General features: G+C 49.0%; 3 protein-coding genes across 3 annotated transcripts; 1 reads left to right on the plus strand and 2 right to left on the minus strand.

Moving 5' to 3' along the window:
* Nucleotides 1-11,138: 11,138 nt before the first annotated feature.
* N7446_010058 (uncharacterized protein) lies at nt 11,139-11,594 on the minus strand (the record flags this gene model as incomplete). The annotated part of the gene is made up of 3 exons (XM_058518803.1): nt 11,139-11,147; nt 11,265-11,378; nt 11,454-11,594. The coding sequence occupies 3 exons, from the start codon at nt 11,592-11,594 to the stop codon at nt 11,139-11,141; spliced, it is 264 nt and encodes an 87-aa protein (XP_058369591.1).
* A 5,124-nt stretch (nt 11,595-16,718) lies between these two features.
* Nucleotides 16,719-17,780, minus strand: N7446_010059 (ribonuclease H family protein; the record flags this gene model as incomplete). Its single annotated transcript, XM_058518804.1, has 1 exon — nt 16,719-17,780. The coding sequence occupies one exon, from the start codon at nt 17,778-17,780 to the stop codon at nt 16,719-16,721; it is 1,062 nt and encodes a 353-aa protein (XP_058369592.1).
* A 2,962-nt stretch (nt 17,781-20,742) lies between these two features.
* N7446_010060 (uncharacterized protein) lies at nt 20,743-22,010 on the plus strand (the record flags this gene model as incomplete). The annotated part of the gene is made up of 6 exons (XM_058518805.1): nt 20,743-21,113; nt 21,172-21,263; nt 21,393-21,466; nt 21,525-21,601; nt 21,671-21,770; nt 21,831-22,010. 6 exons carry the CDS (start codon nt 20,743-20,745, stop codon nt 22,008-22,010), a joined length of 894 nt encoding a protein of 297 aa, XP_058369593.1.
* Nucleotides 22,011-24,094: the final 2,084 nt, after the last annotated feature.

The following is a 24,094-nucleotide window of genomic DNA, read 5'->3' on the forward strand; positions in this document are numbered from 1 at the left end:
GGTATCATTAATCAGGCCTAATAAGTATGGTTTCCCACTTACTTCTGGAGGCAGTAATGGGACTGCCTCTGTCTGGGCACGAATTGGAGGCGAGCGACCAAGATAAAAAACACTTGCTGGTCCTATCCATAGCGAACGACCGAGTACGTGAAAGCAAAAAAAATCTTGGCACGGAATGCTTTTTTAATGGAAGAAATGGTATCTCCTACTAATTCATGTCAGCATAATAGTGAATCAATACAGCATTTGTGGGCTACAGGAAGCGTTATCGGGGCCGCGTCTCGTTCCCCGAAAATCGGCAAGTCGTGTTTGATTTCGGGTAATAGCTTTGCCGGGGCGGGATCAGCTGACATCAGCGAAGTGGAGACAGCCCATCGACGCCTGTCGCAGGATATCACTCTCTTCTTTACTACACATCAATGGCTGACCCCAGCTTCCCAGATTACAGAACTCTTTATCTGCAGGCGGAAGAGAGACGGTGTCAGGAAGCAGAAAGAAGGCGGCAGGCGGAAGAGCGCGAGAAGCAAGAAGCAGAAGGGAGGCGGCAGGAAGCAGAAGGAAGGCGGCAGGCGGAAGAGCGCGAGAAGCGAGAAGCAGAAGGAAGGCGGCAGGCGGAAGAGCGCGAGAAGCGAGAAGCAGAAGGGAGGCGGCAGGCAGAAGAACACAATCGACCGACCACTTTCACGGAGCTCATTCAGCACTGCCATGTCCTTCTCTCCCGATCGCTGAGAATCGATTCACCATCCCGCTCAACAACTGGGAAAATACCTCTTCCCACCGGAAAATACTGCCCGACTCGATTGGAACATTGGACCGACTGCCCAGAACAGCTCTCAGAGGTCTACAGGTCCGTCTGTCAATATCTTCAGCCCGAGCCGGGAGAGGCACCACGTCTATTTTCGTCTGTGGCTGAAATAGAAGGGCTCGGTCGTCGATTTGCTCGCAAACCACTTAGTAGCGAGCAAGAACTTGAGGCCTACGAGCGGTTTGGCGTGGAGGAACATGTACACGATATAATCATCGAGCTGTGCAAACTGCCAGCTGCTCGTGAGGAATTCGGGCTCGGTGATGGAATCCAGTTCAGCAATCATACGAATTCCTTGAACGAGAACGACCCCGTTGAAGCTGACGCAAGCCAACTTCCGAGCACAAGTCACCCACGACCTGACCAGTTTTGCATAAATCGTGTCGACGGTAACTCCACCACCGTCCTGACGACGGTCGAGTACAAGCCACCTCACAAGTTGTCTGTTGCAACCTTTCGCAAGGGACTGCGACCAATGGACCTATGGAATGATATGGTCAGATCCAATAAAATACCTACCGACCAGGAAGCAAAGTTGAAGCACAGTGCAGAGCGGCTCGTCTGCTCCGCCATTGTGCAAGAATACCATGTGATGATTCAGGAAGGACTCGAATATTCATATGTGACAAATGGGCTTACCCGTGTTCTCCTCCGTATTCCGCGTGACCAGCCTAGCACGGTCTATTACTTTTTCTGTGATCCTCACAGCGAAGTAAACCCCGAAAGCGATACGGCTGTCCAGCCATGGAAGTCCTCTGTTGCGAGGGTGTTGTGTCTTTGTTTGATGGCATTTCGCTCACCCATCCGTGAGCAAGAATGGAGAAATCGAGTGCGCCCAAATCTTCACAAATGGAAGACAAACTTCGATCACACGCGTTCGCAGATTCCGAGAAGCGAGCTACAACAAATCTCCCACTCCGATAGCACGAACCCTGATTTTCCAAGTCCGGAGTCTGGTACATCCTATGGACTACCATCGTCGTCTCCGCTGCCGTCTCCCTCGGAGGGCCGTCGAGTGCATACACGATCTCAAACCAGTTGTGCACCCTCAGAGATTCGACCGCGCTCGCAATCACCGGACTCGTCCGGCTCTGACGCCGATCAAGCAGCTGGCCATAAGCGGAGGATCAGCCAAGTCACGCCTTCACCGTCCGCTCGACGATCAAATCGCCAGCAAACGACTGGGCCTAACCAAGACGACCATCATCGACGCCGTGCCGCGCAATTCTGCACGCAACGATGTCTGCTCGGTTTGCAGAACGGGGATGTTCTTGATGAGTCGTGTCCCAATGTAGGTCATCATCGCCGGGGCAAGAACCTCGCGGCTCAGCATTTAATCTCGGCCACGGACATGCTACTTTTACTGAAAACTGAGTTGGACGAGAATATAGATCGTTGCATCCCCCTGGGGGTTGCGGCTCATACGGTGCCCCATTCAAACTTACCTGCATGGAATATGGTTACACGGTCATCGGTAAAGGCACCACGTCAGGATTATGGGAAGAAGTTTCCCGCGAAGCGCAGGTTTATCGAGTGCTGCGCAAGGCCCAAGGATCCGCTGTACCTGTATTCTTGGGTACGATTGACTTGGCAAAAATCTATTTTCTTCATGGCGCTGGAGAAATCTGCCACATGCTCGTAATGGGCTGGGGAGGCGAATGCACAGCGACGATGGAGCTGACGCAGTGGCTTCGCCGCGAGATACACAAATCGAACAAGGAAATTAGAGCCCTTGGTATAACACACGACGACCTGCGGCGAGACAATGTCCTTTGGAGTGAAGAGCTTGGCCGTGCTTTGATCATTGACTTCCATCGCTCTACTTTGAAATGTCGACCGGCTTTACAACGGTCGGGGGCAGCCAAACGACGACGACTATGTCAAACAGAGGCAGGAGACGCAAAACGTTTTCGTATCTCTTGACAACGGGATTTTCTTCTGATCTGTTGAATTAGCGATCTTATATATGATACCCAGATTTTCTATCTCATCCAGTCATTCTAAGTACTGTACAATAGAGCGAATCACAAATTTTAAACCTCGGACTGAATTCTTTCAAATTAGAATAAGAGAAACAACGACACTGAAGTTCTCACTGAATTTGATTAGGCATCTTGCTATGGTCTTCCTCCTTTGATTTTACGTCAGCCTAAACATATGCGCCCTGAGTGCTCGATACGTATATTCTATAGTCCTAATTACGGCGAGGAGCACGACAAGAGGAAACCGAAGTTGGAATGCGGGCAAGAGCGGTAGACGTGGTAGATGAAACAGCCTCTCCAAGCACCCCCTTGGTAAGATCAGGAATAGTTGACTTGATGGCTGCCAAGGCACTGAATGTAGGTGTTCCAGTGCATGGTGGCTCACCTTCGCGAAGAAGATGATCCATTTGGCCATTGTGCTCCACAATGCTTCCTGGCTGAGGAAACCGAATGTCCACGTTCTCTTTGGTGACGCAGCCATTTATGTTGGCGATGAACATGGGTGGGAAATTAGGCGTTTGCTTTTGTATGCTCTTGTGGCACTGTTGCGACGAATCACCAGACACGGTGACTGGGGCACAGTTCATATACATCTCACGATTCCCAATACGATTGAACCACGTCCAGGCCAACGTATATTTTCCGGGGCTAATGCCCTCGGGGATTGCGAAATCGAGGTGAAGGGCATTGTCGGCAGTGGCGCCTCCGGCGAGTTTCTCTGCCTTTGTGGGGCAGCCTCCTTCGTAGGACTTGATGACCTTCCATTCAGAACTTTTGGTTGGCTCACGGTCTTCGGTCAGGCTCAGTTGGCATGAGCCGCCACCGTGTGTCGCGCTTCCCTTGAACCTGATTATGTTTTCAATGCCGATCTGGTAGACAGACTCTGTTGAAGGAGCCAAGAATGCATCTGTGCGTAGTTTACAGGGAAAATCGCTACCATGTTCAGCGAGAGGAGAGTTGTTGAGGGTTTCCTTGCTGTAGGGCTCAGGGGACATCATGATCAGATGTCCGCTGACCGCCTGTAAGACGATCGTCTCCAACAATAGAATATATTTGATGAGCATCATAATGGTGGAAGGCTCGGTTGATCTTCGCTATGTTGGAGCACCACTTGGCGGATCGAATCCCTCGTAGAGGTCTAAGAATTTGAAAGTCGAGGAGACGTTTAATTTATATAAGACATGCAGCAAAACACGACACCAACACTGGTGGCTCATCGGAATCACTGCGAAAAGAAAGCTGATGTGAGTCAATCAAAGTTTGCTCAGTATAGTGATGCCACATATAAGTGCTTGTTCGAAGCTCATGAGTCCGACAGATGAGTGGGTTGAAAGCGAAAACTCATCATGTATCAGGCACTTTCGTCAATATTGGCAAGTGGATGTGTTAAGCCAATGGTGCGGCTTTGTTACCGGTCTGCCCCAGACTCATATCACAACATGATGAACTGAGCACACTAGGAATGCAAATTCCAATTTGGCGCCGACATTTTTCGCTCCTATGAGTGGACCGATAGTGTACTGGTGAGTCAATTAAACGATATTGGAGGGCTCAATTGTATCTTTCATGGTGAAAATGAGACTGAGTACCTAGCCGCCGATGTCTTCTAGTCTATAAAAGCATCCAAGAATTAGTGGACATGCCAATAGCCCAGATACTTGACTTTCCCCTGCAATCAAGAGGATGCCCCTAACAGCACGCCAGTCCAGGAAAAAGAAGGAGAACAACAGCCCAGTGCATTGCCAATCGTTTCTGAAAAAGAGAATTCGCAGGAGGCTTCTGATCATGTCCCTTCACTGGTAAGTAAAGCGGCTCAGCTTCCAATGCTCTTGCTGACCATCGCAGCTCTCTCTTTCGCCACAGGAAGCAGAAACAAGACATACCTTGGCGACCGAGCCATTCCAACCTATTCTGAAGGTACTAGCAGACCTCGAACGCAACGATCCCAAGTCCGCCTTTCCCGCGGCTCGACTTGTCGGGCTGTATCGACGCCTATGGGAGTCGTGCGTGTCCAAACACATCGATGGCCAGAACCTAGAGCAGAGCTATCGGATCTTGAAGGAGGCTAGCAGACACCTGACTAAAGAGAGGGATGGACTTCAGCTGCGCCACGACAAGCAGCTGTCTCGGCTGCGCTTCTTTGAGCAGGCACTGGAATCATCTCGGGGTCGATTGACTAGGACCCTCGATGACTGGGATCACCCTTGCAGACTCAACCTGGCAGGGCTGCCAGGCATAGCAAGGGAAGGTTGAAGGATTCTATATTCTTGATTGTCCTATGTCTTTTACCATGTGGAGAGTATCCAATGATGTACAGTATCCAACGATGTTGCAATGAAGAGTTACCGTAGGGAAAGAAGTTTATATCTTTTCGAGAACTCATATTACAGCTTTTGTGGAATGTGTCTGCGAATAATCGCGCATGTTCTGGTGTCGCTTTTATTACCCTAATATATTATAAACGAAAAACTACGGATCCAGTGACAATGTGGCCAGTGTAGCTAGCGGAGAAAGTGTCGATTAACTCGGCCGTCCCGCAAATCATCACGACAGCTACCGGAAGTAGATGTCGCCAGCTCGTACAGACCACCAAACCTTCTCCCCGGAGACCTCTTCAACAATCTTTGCGGAGTGTTGGCGTCTTCCATTCTGCTTCGAATGGCCCTCTGAATGTAATCGTTCCTGGTTAGATCCAGAGACTTTGTCAAACTGAAGTAGTTCAGTCTGGGATTGACCACAAGTGCATCAACAATCGAGGAATGCCCGCCTTTGACCGCCAACATCAATGGATCCTCAGAACATTGATTCCTGAGGTTCACATCAATCCGATTATGGCTTAGTAGTGCCTGAACCATCTCCAATTCACCACAAGCGGCGGCAATGCAGAGAGCAGTGTCGTGAGTTGCGATCGTGCTTTCATTGATGTTAAGACGTGCGTCTTGCTGCACCAAGAGTCTTACCACATCGAGATGGCCATGTGCAACCGCTCGACAAATGGGCGGATCTATTACATCCATTCCATTGATCTCCACGCCCTGCACACTTAACAGACAAGCAACCGTGTTCATGCGTCCGTGATATGCGGCCACGGAGAATGGAGAGTGGCCACCAACACAGAGATTCAGACTGATCCTTGGCACCGCAAGCAGCCGTCGTAGGAGCACGGTATCAACTTGGCCGCGGCGTGGTGGAGAGATGTAGACGGCGTCCCGAATCTCCCGCGGCCTCCAACAAAATTGACGTTGATGTCTTTCTCGGCCAACAGTCTTTCGGTTATCCCGTCGCATGACGAGTAAGTAGACAGCCAAAGTGGCGTATTGCCATTTTTGTCTTTGCAGTTCACGTTGGCACGAGGGTGACTTAGGAGCAAATTGACCATTTCTAGGCGATCGCTTTGAATAGCGAGATGGAGCGGCGTATAGCCATTCCGGTTCTGGATGTCCAAATTCAGACCCTTTTCTCCGAGAAGCCGTTTGACAACATCTACCGACCCATAGGCCACTGCTTGGTGAAGAGGTAGCTCAGCCTCTTGTGATGATTTGGTACCAAGAAACACCTCGGCCATCGGATCGTTTGAAAAAATCATTTCCATCACGGGTCTATTGAAGCGACATGCCCAGTCCCATGGCGAGTGGCCCGAATCATCCTGTAGATCAGGGTCGCTGCCTCTAGAAAGTAGCAGATGCACGAGCCCTATTCGGCCTGCGAAGGCTGCTAGGTGGAGCGCCGTTCGGCCGTGTTTGTGCTTGATGTCCACCTGGACGTTGGGTTGATTTAAGACACTTTTGACGGCGGAAAAGGTTCCGTAGTGGATAGCATACCACAGGGCGCTCTCCCGCGCTTGATTTTGAATGTTGATGTCTAGGTCTCCACGACTGAGCAAGAGGTCCCGCACAGCAGCGGAAGAGTATTTGAGCGCCCTCATTAAAGGAGTTTTGCCTCGGTAAAATGCATTGACGTTGGTGTTGTGCTGGAGCAAAGCCTCCGCAAGACCAATGTTGTCGTATTTGACAGCCAAGTGCAAAAGATTGCTGTTCTGAAATTTGATGTTGTATTTCCAGATGCTGGGCTGCAGTTTAAAATCAAAGTCTTTGCATGATTTTGCGAGGGCAAATAATGCACTACCGTCCAAATACGACACAATCCACAGCAAAAGCTCGTTGGGCAGGTCTCTGATGTTTGGCTGTAATGTATTAGCTCATCGGTAAACTCCGTAAGAACGAATTGAACAGACCATGATGGGACAGCGGATTGAGCTAACGAAATGTAGATGGGGGTGAGGTGAGAATTGTGAAAGTAGGATATGGGAGGCCTTTATATACTCACCTCAGCCAAATTCCATGGTCAGCTATGAGTGTAGTCTGTCAGTCCGCTGAGAGGTGCGTAGCAATCACAAAGGGTTGACAACAATGCTCAGGCGGAGTTGTAGAATCTCTGGAGTCTAGCTCCTGGGAACGCTAAAACTGTTCCTGGTAGTGTGTCGATGGCCTGGGAACCGAATCTATCTCTACGTACCCACATCTTGCGTCTAGCGCCATAAGAATAAATCACAACCTATCACACTTCGAAATTCATAAGCAACCCAGAACCTAACGTAGCATTTGTCGACTTTGCTGCTCACCGCAATAGTCTGTTCGCTAATGCGTGGTCACCGTGATGGATAGTCAAAAGTGCAGCTGATTGCAGCAGTGGTCTGGAATGATATCCCTTCATGCAGGCCACTGACCGGCTGTATACGGCGCATACTGCGTGTGAATGCATTCTTCCACGTACCGACTGTTTCAAGGAAGTGTTCCATGCCAGCCACGCAGCCATGTAGGTAAGGAGCCACGCGATGGCATATAAAGCTGGCGAAGGAACGCCGCAGTGATTGCCCAACACCACCACAATCCGAAGCATTTTCTGCCTTTGACGACCACCTCAATAACTACCATGCTGCCTTGGAATCCGTTTCTTGTTTGTGAGATAGAGGTCAGCCCCAATGGCGGTCCTGGCTCTTGTTGCGGGACGACGAAAAAAGGCGAGCCGTGCAAAAACTCGATCAAAGTTGAAGACACCAAGATCGGCCATCAAAAGTTGACCACTCTCGCCAGAGAGCCATTTGACTTGTCATCGTTGCAGTCCAAGCTCTGTGATGTCGCCAGAGACTTCCTCTGCGCGAGATGGCACCGACAACGGCAGGCCGACCAAGTTGGCCAGCAGTGGTATGAAGCCGCCGTCCGCAACCAGGCGCGAGTACCACATGGCTCCAGAATGGCTTCTCCGTCAGTCATTGTACACCGGAGCCAGCGTCAGACATCGTCAGCCTCCAGGCGACGCCCTGCATCAGACAACACTGGCCCGTCACCTCCTCACAGGCTCAGACAAAACCCGCCGGTGCGGCTTTCAACCAACCCCGAGCCAGTGCAGCCATCCAATCCATTTGTGACTTCTGCAATGCTGCGGACGAACAGTGTTCCATGGCGCGTTTCGCCGACCCGACCAGCCATCCTCTCATCGGCAACTAATATCCGGGCTGGTTTCCAAGAATTGACGCTCCAGAGTCTCACCTCGAGTGAAGAGGTCGACAGCGTCCACGTCGACAGCATCTACTGTGTGTTCTGCCAGACCGAGGATGAAGACCATGCGGACGAGAGCGTGATCTTGCACTGCGGTCAGTGCACATCGCTCTGTCATCTGTCGTGCGCCGAAGAATGGCTGGAAAAGCGAGATACAGGGTTTGGCACGTCATGCTGTGTGTGGTAAGTGTGAACGACCTTATTTCTGAGACGACCAAGACACTGATGACCGCAGCCGAAACGAAGGGGCCCTAGATGCCATCATTCGCCCCTTACGAATCCCCTCGTCGGATGCCGAGACATATTCCGTCCACACGGCAAGCGATCCATCTCCCTCTGGTGGGCCCCGTCGCTCAGCCAGACTAGCAGGAACTCATCTACCGCGACAACCTTCCACCGCTGCACCGCTTCGCCGATCGGCACGACTCAATTCCACTCAGCGTAGGTGATCACAGGTTACAGCCGTTATAGCCGTGATATAGAATTTTGAAGCAAATTAGCAAGAAATGAAATACCGATGGTTAAACTCCGAAGTACAACGCGACCGTTTCATCTCGTAAGTGCTGGACACCAATACACCATAGCCAGTAGATATTGACTGCTTCGGTGATTCCGAAAATTTCTGAGCTCGAAACTGTAGTGGTAGATAAAAGTTCCGTTTTCATGATACCTAACGGCGGTGACCAAAGAAACAGAGGATTCATCTCAGTGGAGCCGTGTCGCGTGAAGGCGGGGATTGTTAGCAGAAAAGCCACAGGCAAGAGACTGACAAACTCTTGTGCTTGTTAACTTGACTCTGGGAGCCAATATGTTGGCCCTGGGAACCTCAAAAGCATTTCTAGGAGCTGTTTATCCCCTAGGAACCTCAATTTAGCTCCTGCGGCTATTCTTAGTTTCTGTGACGGTTCATGGATGCTTGGGTTTTACCACTACGCCATCTGGCCAAAAAGGCACAATGTTTGGTCAGCGACCAAACACCCAAGCTACTATATATACTCGATCTCTGACAGTTTCTAGGAAAATGAGATCTAGCCCTGGGATCTACACTTTACATTCCTTACTGAATACGAAACTGGCTCTGGGAATACATTGACCAGATCTGGGAGCTGTGGAGCCCCCGGGAGCTTACTTTAGGGCCCTAGAGTCACTCTCTTGCCTTCCGAGATCGCCGAAAGCCCTCACAAAACATTTTCACCGGACCTGCGCAAAATCCTGCGTCATTCGGTCACTCCTAGAAGGCCAAATTATCGCTCCAGGAATCAAGCAAATCGTCAACAGGAACGCGGCTTTGATTCCCCGAGGTGGGGATACCAGACCCCAGAAGCTACATCGGGTTTCCTGGGGGCTATGTGGCTCCTAGAGGATGTGTCAAGGATATACATGAGGCATACGGAACGGATGGAGATATGATCTGCGCGGGACCCACTTAGTGATATGGGTTCCCCTGAACGCGAGGAAGCTACCTTTCTTTCGCTTCCTCGCGCTACGTCTTGTATCTAGAGTCAATTATATTTGTTCTTAATATTGATTGTTAATCTTGAGACACTATCCACCTCTATGTATACGTGAGACCCTCACAGGATGTTTCTTTGCTCCCAGAAACGTCTCAGAGGCTTCCGGGAGCAAGAAAACTCCCAGGATCAAGAGATAAGTTCATAGCACCAATGAAACCATCTACAGGGGCGTGACCTGTTTCTTAATGGTGATGAAGAAGATGTGCATGTTTGTACCTGGATACCGCTATGGATATCTAGTTGCTGGTTATACGGACAGAGACAGAAAGTGTGCATAAAATATGGAGAGTTTTATCTAAGTTCCGGCGTTGAAGGCCATATAAAAATGATTTCAGACCAAAGTACCCCTAGAGAGAATATAAGTTAGCCCTTCAACTCCATTATCTCCGCTCCGAAGAGTATGTTTTTGACGTTGAGTTTTATTTCGGGAATTGTGATCCTTTTGTTAGCTGTATTATACCAGCAGGGCTGTGGCAAACACTTCGTGATTTCTTTTGTCATAGCGATGGTCGGTTCGTTGACTTCGGCGCTTACGGACGCGACGCCGGCATAGAAAGTGTCGCCAGACAGTCGTTCGCCCGCAACACTATGTAGAGCGGTTTCCCTCCTTTCTTTGTCTGGGACGAAGTTGTAACGGTTCGGAGGTTAGCCCCGATGAGAACGGGATCGGAACCACAGCTAAGAGCCATTTAAAACCAGGCCTCATATTTGAATATAGTCCTCCAGAGGCGATGCGATTCGTCAATGAAAGATAATGCATTTGCCGCTTTATTTGCTTGGAAAGGGTCCAAAGGGCGGGCGATGAGGTTGCCATGGAAGGTTTGGCATCCTGGCTGCGACGACACCCGTATTAACGTACAGCGTAGGCTTTTGTTCCGTGAACCGTTTTGGCCCGGGGGGTTTTACTCTTATATGGTGGACAGTCGCGCATTTGTAGGGGAGCTGCTCATTATTGAGCTTTGGAATTCTATCCTTTAGTGTTGTTTTCATTGATTGGAACCTCAGAGTGGCAACTGGAAATGCTTAAGGATAATCCTGTATTCTGCCACGTGTGGTTACATCCTAAGCTTGGACGTTGAATGGTAGACCGTAATGGTCATTGTACTATATGTAAGGAGCTAAGTTCTACTGGAGCCGAAGGGAGCTATTTAGACTGGATACACAAGCATGGTCACATAACCATGTTGAGGCTAAACCTTTGTAACACTAATCAAGCCGGGAACATCCACAGATTGTCCTGTTTATCAACTTCCCTCGTGAGGCATAGTAAACAACGAGCTTAGGTACACTGTCTAACGGTTAGCTGTGGAATCTTATAGGCTTCGTCTGATCGTCTTACGCAGTAAATAGACTAAGGATATGCATTAGTTAACTTTCAAGTCAATAATCAAGACAGGTCTCTTACCCCTCCATCTGAACATGGCGAGAAACCTTGTCGATCAGCAAAGACACAGTTTCCCCTCCAAATAGGGAAATCCTTAGGATTGGGATTTTCGCCTAGGGTGCCTGGCTCGGTACACTTGAGTAGAGTAACAAATCTTTAGTTAGATGTCAAATAGTAATAGCTATTAGTCAGACAAGTTTGACGACATACGCAATAGTAGTGCATGTCTGATGCCTTGCATGCTGAGTCGAGTAAAGACTTCGGGTTTGATGGCGCACTCCAGCCGTAATTACACCAATCTCCGGCAAGGGCCATGGGAAAAACCGACAATAACGCGAGCGCGTACTTCATGATGACAAGGAATAAAAAAGGAAGAAACACTTTGTCCTACTTGAGAACTTTCCTAGGGAAGAGGCCTGCATATAAGTAACTGCAATAGATATAAATTACCTCGTTACCTGAAATCTAAACATATTAGCTTCCTAGGTATTCCAGATTACGCTTCAGAAAGGTGCACTCTCCGAAAATGATCCGGAAAATGGCGTCGTGTAAAAGCTAATTGAAATTGCATTTTGTGTTGGCTAGTCATGTGCTCCGTAGTGGTTTCTCGAAAAGTATGTTAGACTGACAGTCTCGGATACCGCTAACGTTATCCGCGGGGGAAAGGAGACACGGGAGGGTGAGACACGGGAGGGTGAGACACAGGCGAATGAGAGACCCAAAAACACAGTGTAAAATGCGATAAATTACAACTTCGTGTCTCTATAACCATAGATCTTTTGGACACGATGCTGAGCCCGTATAATCTAGATAACGTTTCTAATTTACCGGTGCAGTATAAAAGGACCGCTATGAGTAGCCATGGAGACATGTATTATGTCCCAAATATCAAAATTTTGTTGTATTTTATTCTAAGTGCCAAACTAGTAGTCCGAAAGTCGGGGTCAACCCCGGGTTCGGATGAAATGGGCTACCGCCCGACCATCAGGAAGTCTCTGGGACCAAACATTAAACCGCTCGGCACGGTAGAGTCACGTCCCGGACAGGGTCACCTGCTTTCGGAGGCTGCGTCCACTGGCATCGCCCCTCTCTTATCTAGTCCGGGCGGCTGAAATTGAGGCCCGACCGCCTGGTCCTCGATATCTCCCAGTGATCCCCGTTGAACCAGCACCAAGTACCGTTTGGTGTCTTCGTGTCTTCCTCGTCGCTACTGAGAATGTCGAGGGGTCGTCTACTTTCTGAAGTGTCTTTGTCCAGAGATATTTACAACAGTACTCAGAATTCTTAAACAGCTAGGGATCACCCTACATAGGAAGCCTGTATTATGACTATGTGCTCGGGATTCAGGTTGGGCCGCTACGTGGGAGGCTAAGCTCAGCATATTCACCTAATGGCTGCGTGCTCCTATTCACAAGTCGTGGGCAAGTGGTCTATTATAGAAACGCAAGCGACCATTTGCCCCCGACCGCCCGATACCCCCTCTTTCTTGAAAAGCTTGCTAAAGCTTAGCATCAAGTTTATTCCGAAAGCGAACCTGCGGAGATGCAAGTGCCATTTTGGAAATAGGATATTCTACGTGCCCCTTATCTCCTGCATCACTTCGCCTATATTAGCCGTTGATAACCTGTATTGCGGTTAATAATTATACGTCTGGGCCTCCTGGTCGAATGGACACTTGCGCTTGCCAACGATCCGGGCCAGCCCGTCTTCTGTTGTAGTGGCTCTTATTCCTGATGTGCACTTGCCTTCTGCCACAACATCTTCCACATCGGGGAAACCCAACAACCGATGCTAATCCGTGCTAGACAACCGAAACATCTCCAACCGGGGCGCCGAGGTACCAATATGCTCACGACCTCACGTCTATAAATCATGCCGGCTACGTGGGATGAATGCGCCGCCTGTAAATCCGCATCGTGGCCCGTAAACCACTCGGGGTCCATACTACTCTCATTATCCGCATCATCGGTTGGTATCTCCGTGGCGCCGTCCCCGTGCTGGTTCTGGGGAAATACGCTGGATCGCGTAAATGCCGACCACAGGCACTAATCGCAACATTACCAGCATTACCACAATCCAATTACTGTTCATCGTGGTGAAGACCGTTAAGGACCGCGGGTTCCCGCAGTTAGGGGTCGGCACGAATACATATTCGTAACATTTTGAGATATTCGCATTCGCATTCGTAGATCACAGACCTCTACGAATATTCGTATTCGCAAGGCCAATATTCGTACGAATATTCGTACAAATATTGCCCCGTCACCAAAACCAACTCCCACCCAATAGGAAAAAGTATATCACGTGCAGTTTGTTTATCCAAGTGACAAGTCGCGCCCGAATCTGACAAGTTTATTTCAAGGACGTGTTTCGATGACGGTAATAGAGCTCAGAATGTCTGGTGCTGAATTGCAAGCTTCAAACAATGATGGCTCCGGCAGCTCATCTGTCGAATTGCCACCACGCCCCCAACGGTCTCAGAGAATAGACTACCACTTCTTAAATGGTGGAAGTGACGAAGACGATATTGAAGATCATATCAGAAAGAAACCCCGACTGGATTCGCCACCTGGTCGCTTAGAATCGATTGGTCCTGAAGACTCCGCCAGCCAGCTGCATCTCAATCTACCTACTCCTCCGGAATCTGTTCCACCAGGGGGCTCTAGATGCTTTACAGAAGCCATACGGCCATACAAATCGCACAGAAAAGCCCGCATTAAGCCACTGAATCAATGGCTTTGGAATCAATTTCGAGTTAGTCCTCTTCCGGGCAAGCAATGGCGGCCCAGGCGAAGCCGACAGCTGCTTGAGGATCGAGAGATCCAATGCATTCATTGTGGCTGGAAAACCACAGATTCGGCAAGGGCAACATCTACGACCAACATGAAGACGCACCTAGCCAAACACAACATTTTCGAAAAGTCCGGTCCAGAGGACCTGGGCGAGGGTTCCAGCGAGACGAAACAGCACTCAATTGCTTCAATATTCCAGTCCCGAGCCGAGCATGATACTAGAGCCCTGTTGGAACAGAACATACTTCGATGGGTTGTGACAGATGATGTGGCATTTACGGCAATTGAGTCCCCTGCGTTCCAACAGATATTCAAGGACTTGCCGGACGCTCCTCTTCCTTTCTCTTCTCGAACAGTTGCCCGCCGCATTGACGCAGATTTTGATCGCTGTCGGATCCAGTTGATCGATGAACTAGCACGGACATGCTCCACAATTGCGCTTTCCTTGGATGTCTGGACAAGCAAGAACCATAAAGCCATTCTGGGAGTTATCGGTCACTGGGTGTCCACCGACTTCAAATATCAAGAACGAGTCCTGGAGTTCAGCGAACTTGCTGGATCCCACAGTGGAGAAAATATGGCGGAGACTCTGCAGAAGATGCTTGTCGAGCTTCGGATTGAGGAGAAGCTGCTCACAATCACAGCTGATAATGCGTCGAATAATGAAACGCTGGTGTCTGAGCTGTATTTTCACCTGTTGGAAAAGTACAACTCGGAGGATTCCAAATTGCCCGATAAAGGACGTCTCCGATTTCAAGGTATTGACAGCTACATCCGGTGCCTTGCACATGTCCTCAATCTCATTGTCCGCGACATCCTCTCGAGGATGAAATCTGGAGATCACAAGTCTGCCATTGAAGCCTGTGATCTCTTACAGGGAAATAAGAAAATCGGACGGCAGTCTGCGTTGGCCCGGATTCGGATCATGACTCTCTGGATATTGAGGACACCTCAACGACGACAGCAGTGGAAAGTGACTTGCCAAGCAAATGGCTTGAACGACAAGTTCATCGAGTATGACGTGGAAACCCGCTGGAACTCCACATACCGTATGGTCCAGGGAGCCTTGCAAGCCAAAGCACAGATCCGGATGTGGATAGAGCATCAGAACCAGTTTCCGCCATTTTCAGCTGACGACTGGTTGCAGCTGGAACAGCTCGAAATGATCCTCTCCAAGTTTGATGAGTTCACTCAACTGGTTTCCCGGCGGAAATCCCAGATCAGCCTAGCCATTCCCATCTATTACGAACTGAATGACATGCTCGAAGATGCAGCTTCTGCACAAGGCGACTTTTCGGGGCTTAGCTCTGACATTACCTCCGCCATCTCCGCGGGGATGAAGAAATACAAGAAATATTATGAACTAATGGACGCCCAAGATGCTTATTATATAGCTCTTGTCCTTGACCCACGCTTCAAAACCCTCTTATTGGATAAGGAGCTCGGGCAGGTGACGGCGCCAAAGGTTATTCGATCCATCAAGGATACCTTGCATGAGCAATACCCATCGAAATCATCACTGGAGCAATCAACGTCACAGATTAATCAGGACAACAAGCGGCAAAGTCTGGAGGCTCGTGTTCTGCAGAAGCTGCAACCACAAGTGATCCAGCGTTCAGATATTGACCGCTACTTTGAGGAAGGTGTGGTGACTGTTGATGAATCTGTAACAAAGGATGAAGATTGGTTATTTGGCTGGTGGAGGACGCACAAGGATGAGTATCCGCGGATGGCAGCTGCAGCCAGGGATTACCTTGCCATTCCGGCGGCTGAAGTCGCAGTAGAGAGGTTGTTTAGCCGTGGTAGGGATCTGTTAGGGGTACGTCGACATTCTCTAAAAGGTGAGACAATGCGGAAAGTGATGCTGTTGAGAGATATATATATAGTTCAGAGAACACCCAGTGAAAAATCCTAGAGCGTCTTGCTGGTATTCCCAACCAGCCGCTGCTTTGCTTCGAAGGATATAGTAGTATAAAGCCTCTGTGGATCATTGTTCGCAAGGCACGGAACATCAAGTGAAGTCTTGTCACTTGGGCTGTGACTGCTCACTAGTTATTCTTTTGCCACGTGACCGAACTTGCGAATATTCGCGGCGAATAGAAAATTTATTCGCATTCGCATTCGTCGTGCAAAATGTCTGCGAATACGAATGCGAATTGCGAATATTCGTAACGAATACGAATATATTCGTTATTCGTGCCGACCCCTACCCGCAGTTCGGTCCTAGCCCATAAGTTTAGAACCGAAAAACTGTAAGGTCCGGTCCAAGTCCTCAACCTCGGCCCATGCAGAGGCTTAAAGAGACGATACTTGACCTTACCAGACGGGGGCACTGAGGCTAGCCCTAGCTTTGTAGTACGCAGAAATTATTCTTGCCCTTCTTGCCATTATTATTATTATTATTATTGATTATTTAACGTCGCCGGCAGGTCACTTGGCAGGTGACCCACTACCTCCCGAGGGGTAACTGGACGTGCTACCTAAGCGAGGATTTACTACAACTAGCTAACTAGCTCAACTAAATACACGCTGGAAAGCAGCAAAATTGAGCACTACGTGCTGAGAAAGGGTTAAAGAAGCGCCAGGCACTATCCTGGCCTGGGTTCCTGGGGGTGGACTGACTACCCGCGGATGGGAGAGGGTGCCGGCCTCTCCCATCTGGGCAGAGGTGAAGACTGTTGCGCTATGCGGCGCATGTTTGTGCCCGATTTGGGCAGATGTCCTTGAAGAACGTTTCTTGCACGAAACGGCCGAATTCCTCGGCCCCAGCAGCTGTGCTCAGTATCCAGTTTATCCTTGCAGATGGGCTGGCCTTTCGGCCTTTCCATCGATCCTTCCAGCGTTTCCTCGCAGGCGGGCAGAAGAAGAAGTGGACGGGGGATTTTGGCTTACCGCAGGAGCAGGTCGTAAGGGAGTCCCTGTGATGGAACCTCTCGTGGTATACCTGGAAGTCACCATGGCCAGTCCGTGCGGCTAGCAGCCGGCCGAGCACCCCGCGGGGAAGCCTGTGTTCCCGAGCGCGGCTGCTCTTGGTGTGAGGTTGGATATTTAGGTCTCGGTATGCCTGAGGTGCGTCTCTGGTATACGCGGCACGCGTTGCCGTGCGGATATGTTGTTTTGCTTCGCGCACAAGGTAAGATGGGGAAGGGGGAATATGGGAGCCGTCTAACGCTGCGCCCCTCTTTGCTAGCTCATCGGCAGTCTCGTTCCCTGCTATCCCAGAGTGGCCTGGCATCCAGCGCACCTCCACGGGCGTGCGGGGTGTGCTGAGGATATAGGGAGCGGATTCCCACTGGGTAGTAAGCTTTTGGAATAAGTCCGTGAGTTTTCGTCTGTGTGGCGCCGGCCTCCCGTCCGCGAGTAAGCTAGCGGCAGCGAGGTTATCGAGGAGGACAACGAGGCCGGTGGAGTAGCTTGCACAGGGTAGGTTGACAGCCGCCTGGAGGCCCTCTACTGCGCCCATAATCTCGGCGTCGTACACCTCTAACTGGGAGCCAGCTGGCCCATACCCTTGGGTGATAGGGATAGAGCCGTAGTAGACCACGAACCCGTACCCAGCCCCTTGGCCAGTGCGTGAGCCGTCCGAGTAGACCGTTAACCGTAGCGGTGCTGGTGCGTATGCGGCCTTGTTTGCGTCTGTAGTAGGTAGTATGCGGAGCGGTGGGAGACGTGACTCTACACGTGCTCTCTCCGGTGCCGGCGTTGGGACGCGTTGGAGGATTCTGGTGAGTGCCCTTCTTGCCATAGACCAGGGTGGCTGTCCAATGTATTAGGAGCTGCACGTGACGTAAAGGGGTTGAAAAGTCAGTATTGTTTGGGCCTGTCGATCTTCGTCACTGGCCCTACCCAAGGGTGGTGGCACTGATACGGCATGCATTGGTGATATACTATACTAACCGAATTCAGTTGGGGCGGCTTGCATGACAACCCCTCAAACCGCCCCGCGGGTCTTGTGGTTTCACCTTACGACCTACTGATGGATAGGGTCTGGTGCTTCGAGAGAACGGAGATTGCAGTGATATTCGAAATCAGCCTACCTCTCTTCTCTCTCACATAGTTTCCCAGCGCCCCACTAGAGGGGCACTATTCCAAACCAGGCTACCTACCCCCTTGCCCGTCTCGCATCGATCAATGTACCTCTACATTACAGTAACTGACTACCTCCTTGCCATCAGTGCACCATAGCTCGGCCGGTATGCCAATTTCGAAATTCATAGGTCAATGATAGTTTGCACTCCCCTGTGTAAACATATCCAACACAAGGGAAACAATTCTCGCCTATACAGTATACTGGCCACCTAAAAGTTCTTTTTGTGTAACACAAGTGATACGCAAAATTCTCCCTAACCGGCTCCTCCTCCACGTCCTCCTCAATTGCAACTGGCCGCACTACTGACCAATATGCTATCCCTTCATTACCTCCAACTTAAAAAACATTGACCGCCATTCCGAACTCTGGGAACTCGCAAGTTCACGCCCGACGGCTTTTTAGAAACAGGGGTTTTCACGCTGATCTTGGACTTGTTCATTACTTATCAGCATTTTTCTACCCTTCGTGGTGAGTTGGGAGTGAGGGCTGTTTGAGATAAGTGGTACATACCCACTTCGATAATATCGGAATCGATGCGCGCCTTCGCTATCATTCCAGACAGGGAAGAAACCGCCAGCAAAAAAACGAAGTCGGTATTGTCCGGGCCGACGCATAAAGATACTTTCGAATGCTGCTAAGCATCGATTATCATTACCTGGTAGGCATTGTAATGAAGAGGTCAAGCATCTGCCGATTTCATGATTTCATTGTAAAGATTGGGCATTGTCAGCGCCCCTGAGAGAAATATTGAGAGCAAAGTCAATGTGCACGGATGGTTTTTGCAGGCCAAGTAGTTCGCCGCGACAATCACGCTAAAATGATATTCTTGACAAAGACGAGCTGGGGGCCCACGACGAGAAAAAGGGCATCTTGGCAATGCGAACCACTACTTTCTGCTTCCGCATCCCGAACTGAGTTTTCAACTGGAAACATCTCCGCATTTCAAAAGGGAACAGCTACATTGAGTGTGAACCTCGTTCATCGCAGTAATTAGAACTCGTAAGGCCCAAGTTCCTAAAGCAGAGCTTTATTTAGTGATACGTAACAGATCTCATAGGTTCCTGGATGCTATGATAACAATAAACTTCAAATTCTCGGAGAATCGGCCAGGTTTGATTCTGTAAACGCTCCACCACCGCTCCACGTGGCAACAAAATAACAAGTGGGGATAAGGGGGCGAATCCCGAGGTTTGAATTTGTTTTTCGCTTATCGCTAGATTAAGAAGCCTTAACTAACCACAGAAGTTTGGTTGCCAGCTTGAGTCAAAACCTTATTTCTCCATCTTTCCCATCACACGGCTCGGAAATTCGAGAACACTAATTAGTTCAGTCAATTGCTTCAAGCAATGTGGTCAATAATGCCGTGCTACTGCCACTTCTATCGGCACTAGGGAAAGACGCTTTTACTAGCGGAAGCTTCTATCAGCACTAAGGAAAGACACTTTCACTAACGAATATATTCAGTCTACACCGCATCTCTTCAAATCCTTCATTAAATGATTCACTGTAAAACAAAGAAAAGTTATTTATATATACACGTATACATATAAAATAGCGTAATAGGCCAGAGTTGTGAAAGCTGGAAAATATAAAGACATGCTCCTGTCAGACAGCCATTCAACAAATAAGGATAATCCCGAGAGCACATTCCATATCCTTTGGTGAGGCTGGCATTCGAAGCAAATAAGATACAATAATGTCCGAGTCGTCCGAAGCGGGTACTCTATTAGGCAACCGCCAAAGTTTATTAAGAGGGATAATAGCGATCGATAGGAACGTGGCTGTTTGGCCTACCGAAAGTGTCAGGGTACAGGTCCGGTAACGGGTATATTGTCAAACAAAAGGTGTCAATAACGGTGTATTGTAAAGATACGGAAAACAAGACTAAATACGAAGAGTGGATATATATGCACGTGACATATATCAGGAGTCGGGGTAGCGAGGGTCCGGAAAGATTGGTGATTTTGTAGGGGCCGGTTATCCGTTCGGCAGTGTTATCCTTTCCGTCGTGGATTTGGTTACCACGGAATTGTACCCTGTCCGTAAGCGGCGCGGAAGCGATATGAGGTTGTAACAGGAATGGCCTTTATAGCTATGGAAATACACCGGATGCCAATCAGAGCAACTGAATCAAAGAGGGAAAAACAGCAATGAGACCTGGAAAGAGTGTTGATTCTGGTGGACGATCTACTGAAGGCCGACGGGTTGAGATCCCCTCAAGAATAAGGTGAATCGAAGATTACATGTCCGAGGTGGCAGAAGGGCGCGAAAAGGACGCGTAAACCAAAGAGAGGGTATTGTACTGTATAGCCGCAGATCTCGGCTAGTCACAGTTGTACCTGACGAGTTAATACAGTACCTATCTCCGTTTTCATGACAGGTTGTAACTTTCCACCTGCGGGAACCGACAAGTTATCCGTATCCTGTGTGGCGCCATGTCAGAGATAAGGCTCATTTCCCGAAGTAAACAAATCTTCCGATGCCTGATATGAACGAATACAGCTGGTCATGTCCCTGTGCAGGTATAATTAGTAGTATCCTCGAACAGTGCTTCTCCATACTAGCGAACATTTTTACCAAGGCTACTCTGCTTTCAGCTCAACTCAACTGCTCCATAATGCTAAGTCTATTTATTCTACTACATTTGGGTGTTCGCATCGCACATGGCTATCCTAGCCCTGTACACCAGCAAAGTGCCGAAACCCCACCGTCGCTATTCCTCAAGTCTCTCAGTGAAAGCAATGAAACCGTTTTTACTCCTTATAAATCCCTTGATTATGGATGGTGGAAACCTGACAGCACTGTCTATGACGGTGTTCCTATGGTTGAGAAGCATGCCGTTGTTGATGGCAAAAACTTGACATACCAGGACTTTGACATACCTGCACTCACAACAGAGCAGGTTAGGAAGTATCTGATGTCGACTCCAGAGTTTTTCAATAGCCATGGGAAACTATCTTACACACTTGAAGACGTTGAGAAATACAGGTAAACGCATACCGCGCTTACATTTATGGACCTTGAACTCACTACGATTCTAATCTAGGTATTCCTTAATCTCAGGGGACCATAATATGACTGTTGCTGTACCCGGTCGTTATGCCAAAAGAATTTTACCTCACACCACGGATGTTGAGTGTGAGTTTGGCAGCAGTTCATTCTGTATACCAGAATGCAGGAGAAGCTCGTCTAGAGCTGTTATTCAGTCGACAAACCCGAACGTCTATGGGGACTATCATTACGAAAGCGGCGCTTTGTGTGGCACAGGCTCTATAACAAAGAGCGTCTCCGTTACTTCCGCGTCAGGGGTCAACATTGGCGGCAGTGACAATATTCCCGGGGTCAGTTTTGTTGTACTTGCTGTCTTTTAAAACTGCGTATGCCTAACTTTAGCAACAGTTGGGGAAAGGGTGGACGGGCGCACTAACAAAATTCCTAAGCACCTTCGGACTATCAACTTCTCACAATTCAGACACGTGAGTTAAATTACTAACCCAATCCCCAATATGCAGAAATTAGGGAGTACTGATAACCCGTCTTATTAGCGTTACAACCAGTATTTCCTATTCCGGCACTTGTGGGCCACATAATGTCTGCTTTCTCTGGGAGAGACCACATTTCACCGTTGAACAAGGAGTCATCACTGTGAGTAATGAGCAACTATTCTGGTCACTTCTAGCTGTGTAACCATACTGATTAAAGTAGACTCAGGAGTTTGATATCGCTACCAATAAGGCTTGCGGCTCTCCATCTGTGACGCCATTTGAGGCCCATATAATGCATGAGGATAGCGATGCTGGAGGCGCTGGTATGTACCTCTCCATCCCATTAGTTCCTATGTTCTGTTTCACCTGCTTTGTCTTCCCTGCTCTGCTACGTCATTGAAACAAATGAGAAAAATGAAGGCTTGCTAATTGGATAGCTGACTATGGTGCTTGCTATTCTATGACGTACCATGGGTGCCCAGGCCCGGTAGAAGCTTCATCTACTCTTCCCCGCTGTCCAGATGGCTATTGAGCACTGTACCCGACTTGGACAGATGACTCTGCTCGATATGCTTTAGGTGTCCCTGTTTTTGGTGCTATCATTACTCCGTTCGGCTCACCCTATACCTCTGAATATAAACAGCCCTATTCGGATACGGGGCGTGAGAAGACACGTGAACGAATCAACGCGTTTATCAGGGAAAGCGGCATATTTGATGCAGTGCTCATTGACAATATATTTTGTCAACATGGAAACCAGCTATCGCTTTTCGAAGCTCCGAAGCACACTCGTCCACACCAACGGCTCTGTCGACCCGAGACTCCATTTATGTGGCAGTATCATCCTACTCTGCTTTATTTACCATATGTCTCAGTGCCCTTCATGCCCTTCACCCATAAGCAATACGGCCACAGCTTTGGTTTCTCTCTTAGCCAATGTCGTTTGTTTTGGGACTTCTACCTTTTGTCACTACGTGCTGTATTCGAGAAAGCAGCTCCCTTCTTCCTACTTCCTGCTGGACCATCTTGGAATTATTCTTCACATATGGGGGACATCTGCATCAGTCTTGCTTTTAGAGGCTTCTGATAGCGGGAACAACAATTCCAATTTCCTGGGAGTCACACTGGGCGGGCTGGTCTGTGCCACTTATTTGATAACCTCGCCAAGAGATAAGAGAGAACGAGTGCTGGTGATTGGAGGGTTTGGAGCTTTGGTTTTATGCAGCGTCTCGCTTTACAGCGCTGTCTTTTCTGGTATATCTCGACTGACAGCCTCTTATATCTTTATGGCTGTGGTTAACGGCATCGGAGGGTGGTTCTACTCTCATGGGTCTATTCAAGTCCTGCGTCAACGTTCACACAAGCCCTATACTGTGCAGCGGCATACGTTGATGCACCTATGCTCCCTGATTGCATCCATATTTCACGCTTCAATATTGGTTTTTTCTGTTTGTATCTGACAGACTTGAGCCCTTGACCACATGCGGTTTCGATTTCGGCTATTTCTATGAGAATTCGGTCATGCTTGTTGATAATGTTCCATCAGCTCGGCGGCGTATACGGACCATTGGCCTATCGGCTAAACCTGAACATGTGATAATTCTGTAATCTCTAGGCTGTCATCCGGCGCTACGGCTGCAGTTCCGTTGCATCTCACTCCTGACATACACCTCTGTCAGTGTATGTTGGCACCAACGGAAGGCTAATTTGAGATTAAGTGGTCTGTGTAGTACCCAGAGGGGACTTCACGAACCTGTGGCTTATTACGCGGCTATACCCCTCTTTGAATGCTCAAGCAAACTGATCTTGCCATATCACCTATTCTCGTCATATCAATAAGATTAGGCCGAAGTTTATAGATCTCGGGTTTCATTAACGCCTAGAGGTTCTTAATTGGGTTTAAATCAGGCGAATGCGGTGGCTAGTCTGTGACCTCACTCTCTAAGTCCCGTAGAGCTTCTCGGACGACGTAGGCAGTATGCGTTGGCGCATTATCATGCTGAAAAATCGACCCTTCGTTCAATATTAGGGTAGGTAGGATTCGAAGGTATAGATCCCGGATAACGATGCTATTCACACCTCCACGCTCTGATTCTGGATCGCCGAATAGCGGAATCAAATCAGTTCGACGGGTAGCACCCGAGAAAGCAGCCCAAAATATCTGCTTAACTTGCTTTCCCCGTTATGGAAGGCCTTGAACTTGTCCAAGTTTTGGCTGGTCTTTTGGCTGAGTAAATGTCCATTCTCGACTGACACCAATTCCACGCTCCACCGTACATTCATCAGACCAAAAGACGCGAGCCCAATCTTCAGGAGTATAGTGTTGATAGCGAAAAGCCCATTGAAGCCGTTTAAAAGCATGTTCCTCAGTTAAATAAGGTTGCCAGCTACATCGCCATTTCCGGAGGTTTTCAGCGTTCAAAAGCCGTCGAGTTGACTTCATTTTCACTTTATAAGAGACCTCAGTAAGAAGGTCTTCATGTG

This window comes from Penicillium canescens (assembly GCF_028828765.1).
Source record: "Penicillium canescens strain IBT 15451 chromosome Unknown utg000006l_segment0_segment0, whole genome shotgun sequence".
Lineage (NCBI taxonomy): Eukaryota > Fungi > Ascomycota > Eurotiomycetes > Eurotiales > Aspergillaceae > Penicillium > Penicillium canescens.